Here is an 8,730-nt window from a genome sequence, read left to right as displayed (position 1 = left end):
CCCAGGTGACCAGTGCACCCTGTTCAGAACAGACGCTAGAGTAAGCCACCAAAGCGCGCCATCCCAACCTTGGTGCGGTAACATCCGAACGCGTGCAAACGCAGCAAACTTAGATTTTGGGCATCTATCTAATTCCAGTGCTTCCAAATTGCCGGATCCAAGTTTCGTTTCGTTCCTCAAGGCTCCTTTGGGCGAACCGCTTGCGGTTTGCGTCTCCTGTGCCTTGAGGAACAAAAGGCTCTTAGAGGACGCGCGAAAGAGGGGCCCGCCGAACCCCCTTCACCTTAAATCACGTGACCCGACCAATCAAAATTCGACTTGGGACTCGTGAAAAAAATTCAGCTTGCCCATGTTAGATGGTGGGGTAAGCCACCACGCACTCACCAAACTCTAAACCTGCTACCGAAACTTCGCGAACTTCCATGTACAAATCTTGCAAATACAATATATCTGTTTACGCATGCGAATGGCCCCGGCGTTTCCTGGAATGAAATTCCATATTCAAATTTCGTTCCTCAAGGCTCTTTTGGCAAGCCGCTTGCGGTTTGCGTCTCCTGTTAAGCCAATGAGAATCATTTATGAAATCCACATTGACTGGTGGAATCCCACCCGTTACTGTGGGTACTCCTCAGGTCAGCCTTTTTCGGCACGGGAGACGCAAACCGCAAGCGGTTCGCCCAAAAGAGCCTTGAGGAACGAAACTTTGACCTGGAATTTGGAAGCGCTGGAATTAGATGCCTAAAATCTAAGTTTGCTGCGTTTGCGTGCGTTCAGATCTTACCGTAACGAGGTTAGGATGGCGCACTTTGGTGGCTTAGTCAAGCGCTGGTTCTGAACAGGGTGTACTGGTCACCTGGTATGCTGAAACGTAAGAAATGTAACGGCAAAATGGATTAAAAAACAACGAAGGATATCGAATGTGTCACGATCAGGGCGAGTAGGCTTCGCAGCCAGGTTCAATTGATGCTATGGACGAAAGACTCTTCTATGGGGAGGGAAAAGGGAAAGAGGCGCGGAGCGCCGAACACGCGATGCAGAAGAAAAGGTAGTGCGGCGTCTTGTCGCACGGGCTGTTCCGCGGCGCGTGCTCACGTGGATCCCTGCGCTGTGCGGTGAACTGCCCTGGGCCGTCACACGTTTTAATATCCGCACGCAAGCATTTAATATAAAACAAGCAACGGAAGGGAGCCTTTTAAACGTTGCCGGACTTATTAAAAATGGGTGTTATTATTACAATAATAATAACAAGGTAATTAAAAAAAACGGGATAGCGATTTAACGGCGATAAAACAAAAATGCGTAAAAAAAATAAAAAAAAATTAACGTTAAAATAATAACATTAGCAAGTAATATATCGAGGAAAAAAAAGCGGGGATATTAGGATAAAAAGCGAAAAAAAGGGGATAAAAATAAGCAACGAAAGCGGAAGCACATAAAAGCCTTTAAGGAAATAGCAATTTTTTAATTAGGAAAAAACGTTTTATTATTAATAATAACGTACAAACACGTAACGTAACTATCAGCGCAATGCTAGCAACATAACGCTACGTAATAAATAAAAAATAACAAAAGGTAATTTAGCATTAATTAGCAATTAAAGGACTAATTGCGGTTTTAAGGGAAGGTATTGTTACAGGACCACGCCCGCTCACCTGTATTTAACCAATACACGCCAAGCCCCTGCGGGCTAACGGACTTCTCCTTTTTCGTGCAACAACAAATCATCAACCTAATACCTAGCAGCTGTGCCGTAACACTACAGCCTATTAAAAAATCAAGCAATTGGAGGCCCAATTAAAGGCACAGCGGCTTCGCAAAAAAAAAGGTGGCTACGGATCCTAACGAAACTTTTATGGATATCCGCCGCGTTGCAGAGGCGAGGGGTAACGTTAAGGAGGTAATGAATACAGCGTTTAAAAGCACGGAAAATTCTGATCAGGAGTTGGCTTTATCTTGCATCGAGGTTGCTTGAATAAAGGTAGAAATTTGCAGTTGAATGGAGCAGGTTTGATATTAATCGGATCACGGGCCAGGTGGCCCACGGCCTGGAATCTTCTCGAGTACTTCAACCCTCCCGCATTCCATCAATTCTAATCCGGTTTCCTTACTTTTTGCTGCAATCTAACGGCGAGATGCGGGAGAAACCGTATACCGAAAAGGAGATCGAGCAGGCCGTTGCCGCTGTACAGGATAAGGTCCCAATCGCCTACGCCGCCCGCCACTTTGGCATCCCGAGGTCGACCCTTCGGCACCGCCTTGCGGGCCGCCTACCTATCCGATAGGCACAAGAACTATATCAGCGTGTAGCCCCGGAGCAGGAAAAGCGCTTGGCTAACTGGATTTTACTACAGGCTTCTTTAGGGCTCCCACCAACGCACGCAGAAGTCCGGTTTTTTGCACAAAAGATTTTCCGGCACAGGGGCGACTCCCGGCCCCTCGGGAAGCACTGGATTCGTGGCTTTTTAAACCGATATCCGGAAATCCGTTTTGGAAGAGGCCGGCGCATAAAATCTGCACGTGTTAAAGGGGCTACTACTGCAACAATAAGGCAATGGTGGGAGCGCCTGCAAATCCCAGAGGTGGCCGGGATCAAACCGGAAAATACGTATAACGCGGACGAGGGCGGCCTACAGGAGGGGAAGACCGGCAACGGGCTTGTTTTGGGCCTTGCAAAGGCCCGGCTTTTACAAAGAAAAGAGCCTGGTACACGCACTTGAACCTCGTTTATCGAGTGCATTTCGGCCACTAGGGTATCACTTCCTCCCCTTATTATTTTTAAAGGAAAATACGTGCAAGAGCAGTGGTTTCCGGAGGCCCTAAGCCATTTCAAAGGCTGGGAATTCACTGCAACGGACAACGGGTGGACTACTGACCGCACGGCCGTCGAATGGCTGCAAAAGGTCTTTTTTCCGGCTACCCGGCCGGACCCCCCTTAACCCCGTTTACTAATCCTCGACGGGCACGGATCCCATATAACCAAAAAGTTTATGTATTTTTGCCTCCGGAACGACGTTTATATCCTTTATTTACCCCCTCATACCTCCCACGTACTATAACCCCTCGATCTATCCGTTTTCAGCCCTTTCAAACACGCCCACCGCAAAATAACCGGCTCCCAAGCTTTATTTACCTGCTTAACTGTGATCGGAAAAAGGCATTTCCTACAGGCCTATGCCTCTGCAAAATCACAAGCCCTTACCCCTTTTATAATTATATCGGGGTGGCGGGCATCGGGCCTTTGGCCCCGGAATATCCGAAAACCCCTTGGGCACCGGCTTCTCCTAGAAAACTCGTAACAAAACGACCGACGATCCCGAATTCAACAATCTGCAAAAAATCACAGGGCTAAACAACGTTCAAACGTCCTTTCCCGGATGTCCCAAGTGCCCTGGGAAACTCCCAAACAAAGTCGTGAGTTAACCCCCCAGATCAGCGCTTTCCAAGCCCGGATTCCGGCAAGCCCTACGGTCCGACTATTCTTCCGAAAGGTCCGAAAAGCTTACGGTATGCGCGAATACGATCTCACTGCCGCCCAGCAAAAAATTAGGCAGTTAGAGGCCGAATTGGAGGCACAGCGGCCTCGCAAAAAAAGGCGGGTGGCACCGGATCCCAACGAGGCCTTTGTGAATATCCGGCACATTGCAGAGGCAAGGGGGCAAATTTGCAGTTGAATGGAGCAGGTTGGGTGGCGATCGGATCGCGGGCGGGGTGGCCAACAGGGGGGGGGTGGCCAACAGGGGGGGGTGGCCAACAGGGGGTGCACTGACTTATATTCCCAACCATCCGTTACACTATTTGAAAGGTTTCAACCTTGGTCCTCGCTGGGAGTTTCATTTTGTCCACAAATATTCCTTTCCGAATCTCTGCAATTCCGCATGGCCCAACCAGCTGCCACTCCTCCTGAGAGTGCCTCCGTAAAACATACGGCTGTGAACTTCCAGGGAAGGCGCAGATTGAATCCCCCACCTCGGTGTCTATTGACACCGCGATCAGTCGCCTGCCAAACTTGCCACCCTCCATCTCAGCGGGTTTGTAAAACTCCCAACCCTGTAGACTCGGACTAACGGCTCCGCTCTCATGGCCGTTTATCGAGTTCCATGTTGCCTTCCCATCACCCCAGTAGCCGTCCACGTATCTCCTCGCGAGGCTGGATCTCGGATCGGAGACAGAAACACCAAACATCTTGCAAAATGACTCCATGAAGCTTTCCGGGCCTAGCCCTAGTCCAAAAGATGCGAGCCGCCCTCTCAAATTAAGAGCATCGGGGTGGATCGTGTCGTCGTCATCATATCCGACGATCATAATGAGCATGTAGATGGCAATGATGGCATACATGCCTTTAGAGATCTCATGCGGTTTGAAGAACAGCAGCACGATTATCCGAAGAGTGTGTGCATCCATCGGTCCCTGAGCAAGCTTGGCTCGGAGGGCGACTCGGAGCCAGTCGGGGGAAATTCGGCCCTGTGGGCGCTGCTTGCCGAAGTCCCAAACGTTTTGCACAATGCCCAGTTGTGTGCCCGGTAGGCATAGAGTTTGATTATTGACGAAGTGATTCCCGCTCTTTTTAGTGAATCGGATGTGTGTATCAGTGCCATAATTTCTGATGGGTGGAGTTCCCACACCGTCGGATTCAGGAAATGGGACCCATGATGGCGCCCCTTCGAGGGAAGCAATGCGCGGAGCCGCCCGGCGAAAGATAGCAAGCAACGCAGCTCCCCCGAATTTTTGAGATCGAAGGAGTGCAGCCACATATTCAATTTGCACCCGTCGGAAGGATTTGGTGTAATCCACTTGCATATCCAAATTAGATACGCTCAGCATGCCAAAGACGTGGTCGCGGCGGTCAGTTGCGTTAAGCCCGAACCCAATTCTTGAGAGGTCTTCGGTGTATGACGGCAGTTTGTGAAATGCGCGCGTCATAAAAAGCTCCAAGAAGTTCTTGCTTGGGCTAAATGATTGCGGTAGGGCGCGGACGATGATGGGTATGTCCGTGTCCACAACAGTCCCGTTGAGAATGTGGCTAAAGGCGAGTAATAAAACCCGGTCGGCACGTCCGATAGCCTCGATGTCCCCAGAGACTGATGGTGTGTACATGACCAACCGCCTTGCCAAAACAAATTCTTGGCATGTCCAGACGCGCATCCAGTTGGGGAGGTCGTGAAAGTGGGAAACGGCTTCCCACCTAGCTGTCACGATCGGAGCTCTCTCTTCGCCGGGTCCAGGATTCCCGTAGAGTGCAGTCTGATCTCGCAGCAGGTTGAAAGCCTCTTCAGCAGTTCCAGGCAGCTGGTCTTGTCTGCGGATGGCATTCCAAACCTTGCGCAATGATTCAAACGCCAAGTGAATGACACCATTCGGATCAAGTCCAAGCCACGCCAATACCACGTCGGCTTGGGAATAGATGCTCGCCATGAGCCCGGCCTGGTGGTTCCTTTCAAGGCTGTCGTCCTGGTTAATGCAGACGGCATCTGCCCAGAGCCTGAATGAGGATAGCGGCCTTCTCGGGAACTCGCGCTTCCAGGCGTTGCCAGCGTGCCGGAGTGCAGATTCAAGCGACCTTGTGACCACTTTGTCCCTGCCGTTGACGATGATGACAACCTGGTTGTGGGGGTCCGTGGGGTCGCCCCAGACGTAAGACAAGGCAGAGAACTTTAAGTTTGCACCGAGCACGACGGTATGCATCTGGCATTCCAGCTTTTCTCCCGTGGTATCGATAATCTCCAGGACGCGGATCTCGTGCGGGTTTTTGGAAAGTGACGAGTATAGCGAGCCCGACATGCGTTGCTTGCCTTTGTCGATGGGTTTGGGGATTTGGGGCTTCATAACATCGATAGTTTGTGTGTCCATGGCTTCGGCGGCTGTGGTGCTTTGCTGGGCAGGAAAGGCCTTTTCGAGATCGACCGGCGATGTTTGCTTGCCTTTATTCATAATTTCGGCAGCGTGGGCATTTTGTTGATGGTCGATTAAAAACGGCTCCTTTCCTTTATCCACATCCTCGACTGTGTTAGGACTTGACTGGAGGATGCGGGCTTGTCCAGGGTTGGTTGATAATGATTGCTTGCCTTTATCCACGTTCGGTAGCATAAGGATCTCGCTAGGGGACATGGATCGTCCGGGTTTAGTCGAAGATGGTTGTTCCCTTTTACCCGTGTTGGTTACAGCGCTATAGACCTTTTGGATGACAGGGGCTTGTTCGGCATCGATCGGTGCTAGTTGTTTGCTTTTATCCGAATTTTGATGTTCGGCAGCGTGAGGATATTGCTGTGTGGCAAAAGTTTGTTGAGATCTTGCCGGTGGTTCGGTGGCAGACTTTCGAGGGCTGAACCTGGCGGCGAAACGAGAAAGCCACATGTTGGATGTTTGCAAAGAATGATGGCAGGCAGGCAGGCAGGCAGGTAGGTAGGTAGGTGGGTGATAATTAGGACGCGCAATAGCCTTTATAGTATAAAGCATAGCATAAAGAGTAGGCATAAGTACGGGCTTTTCCAAAATGAACGTCCTTGATGACTGACGCTTTGACGTTCACGTAGTCCGTGAGTCTGCTGGTGGTGCTTCTGTCGTACTTGGTGATTTCCTTTCCTAGGTTATCGAGGGTTTTTTCGAGTCGGCTGAGTTCCATTTTACTGCCGTCTTGTCACCCTGGGGTCTTGTTCGCATATGGGGCACCTTGACACGATGGGTGTTCGGGCCGTGTGGCAGTAGTGCTCACAACCTTGTTCCGTGACCCGGGGGTTCTTTATCCTGATGCGGGGGCTGACTGGCGTGGATGGTGGTGCTAGTTCGGGTGCCTTGGGTGTGCACCTTCGGATCTGTTGGTGTCTGAGGTTCTCTAGAGTTTCTAGGTCTTCTTTCGCCCTGTCGTGTGCGTGGAGGAGACTGTCTTGCAGCTCGTCTTCGTCGTACGTGGCGCTCCTGGTTCTGAGGAGCTCTTGTACTGTGGCTTCGAGCTTGGCCAGTACTTTGTCGACCTGTCTCCTTGTCTGTGCTGGGTCCATGGGGTGACTTCTTGGGTGCTTCAGGGTCTTGTCTTCCCTCTCAGCGCTGCGTGGTATTGTTTTAGGTTCCACGTAACCCGTTGCTCAGTCTCGTCCCAGGTGTGGTGAGAGCCCCGCGGCCGTAGCCTTGCAGGTTCAACCTTTTTGCACCAAGGGGCTCGTCTCTGAGCTCGGTCTCAGTCGTGGTTACAGAATTACCGCATTATTCTGACCACTCGCTAGGGGTCCTAGGTCTGGCGTGTCCCACGACAGCTGCCTTTCCACGGATGCTCCCTCTAGCTTCCTGAGTCCCGCGTTAGCACTGACGTCGATATGGCGGACGTCGCTGTTGTGCCACCGGGGTGGTCTTTTGGGCCCGCGAGCCTGGCGTCTGTTCCCGACGCAGTGATCCCTCTTGCTATCGTGAGAAACTGCTTCCAGAGCAAGCCGTGGCAGATCTCAACGCTGTAGCAATTGATCACAGATGCACAAGGTCCATGTGTTCTGTCCAAATGAATTGGCTGTCTTCTTATTGAACTTCTGTGACCAACTGTACTGGGCAGCTACCTGAAGTGAAGACAGGATGAAGAGAAGAAGAATCCTGTCTTCAAGAATCGCAACGTGGGAGGGAGAGGCCCTGGTATACATCGGCTACGTTAGTTGTTCGCTTGGCCGGCGGGAGATTTAACTACTTAACGTTCACGCTGCGATAAGCACGTTGACAAATCGGGCGGCAATTAGGCAGCAAGAAATCATGACTTCGAAAGCTAGGTGAGCCAGCTATTGGCGCCATGCAAGCGCCTTTTAAACCACGATAAAACGACAACTAGCAACCTTTACGGGCGGTAAGGCCTTGGCATCGCTGCTATGGCCTCCTATAGGCACGGGAGAATTTTCTAATTTTATAACCAAGATGGAATCGGTGGACTGAAGCGTTTCGCTGGCGCAGCCCCGGGCAGCCCGAAGCGTACGTGGCGACAAGGTTTTCGGCGAAACCGGTGGTTGCAACTTTTATTATCGAGTCCCGTAAAGGCAATGGTAGGCCTCTGCCCGTGGCAGAGGGACGGTCACCTGGCACTTAGGTGCACACTAGAGAGGTGAAACGATCGTGATCCGGATCTCCGTTGTGGCCTGGCGGGCCACGTCGGAGATCCGCTATCTAGTGGTGCGAGGCACAGGGTGGCCCGTGTGCAGCATGCTTTTCTGTCGGAGGTAGGCCCGTGCCCAATGCACGTGCCCTACCAGGCCCATTTAGCCCTCCCGGGCCTGTGCCCTGCACAGGCTTTCAGCCTAGTGCACAACACAATCCACGTTCCAGGCAGAGTTGCCTGCATTTCACCTTCCACATTTTCGGTACCACCTTCGCCCAATGCTACCCCGCCAAATCCAGGAGCCCCTGGTGATCTTGTGACTGCCACCGCCTGACGCCGGGGGAGCTCGACTTTTACATGGGCGACGGCGCCACCAATGCCGACGTCTGATGCGAACCTCTCGTTGACTATTGTGCCGGTACAGGCAGACAATTAGGTCAAAGAGAGGCAGATGCTTTGAAACCGTGGGTCGTTGGAGTAAACCACCTTCTGCCGGGACCCCTCCCGTTCACAAATTCCGCAGCATGGCGCACGAACCATGATGCTAAGGTTTGGGCGGGACTTCCGCCTGTAGCCCTGACAATCGCCCACGCGCAATAAACTCTTTGATCTGGCGTCCTCAATCGCCACCTCCCTTCGCGACACGATTTGATCGACAGGCCCCC

At 51.7% G+C, this 8,730-nt stretch overlaps 3 protein-coding genes across 3 annotated transcripts; all 3 read right to left on the bottom strand.

Moving 5' to 3' along the window:
• Positions 1-1,442: 1,442 nt before the first annotated feature.
• GGTG_13393 (hypothetical protein) lies at positions 1,443-2,737 on the bottom strand (the record flags this gene model as incomplete). Its single annotated transcript, XM_009231299.1, has 5 exons — positions 1,443-1,516; positions 1,653-1,743; positions 2,109-2,267; positions 2,347-2,511; positions 2,714-2,737. The coding sequence occupies 5 exons, from the start codon at positions 2,735-2,737 to the stop codon at positions 1,443-1,445; spliced, it is 513 nt and encodes a 170-aa protein (XP_009229563.1).
• Positions 2,738-3,726: 989 nt separating this feature from the next.
• GGTG_13392 (hypothetical protein) lies at positions 3,727-6,351 on the bottom strand (the record flags this gene model as incomplete). Its single annotated transcript, XM_009231298.1, has 1 exon — positions 3,727-6,351. One exon carries the CDS (start codon positions 6,349-6,351, stop codon positions 3,787-3,789), a length of 2,565 nt encoding a protein of 854 aa, XP_009229562.1. The 3' UTR covers positions 3,727-3,786.
• A 67-nt stretch (positions 6,352-6,418) lies between these two features.
• On the bottom strand, positions 6,419-6,619 carry GGTG_13391 (hypothetical protein; the record flags this gene model as incomplete). The annotated part of the gene is made up of 1 exon (XM_009231297.1): positions 6,419-6,619. One exon carries the CDS (start codon positions 6,617-6,619, stop codon positions 6,419-6,421), a length of 201 nt encoding a protein of 66 aa, XP_009229561.1.
• Positions 6,620-8,730: the final 2,111 nt, after the last annotated feature.

This window comes from Gaeumannomyces tritici, assembly GCF_000145635.1.
Source record: "Gaeumannomyces tritici R3-111a-1 unplaced genomic scaffold supercont2.13, whole genome shotgun sequence".
NCBI classification, from domain to species: domain Eukaryota; kingdom Fungi; phylum Ascomycota; class Sordariomycetes; order Magnaporthales; family Magnaporthaceae; genus Gaeumannomyces; species Gaeumannomyces tritici.
Note: the sequence above shows the minus strand (reverse complement) of the source record. Positions and strands in the feature narration are given on the sequence as shown.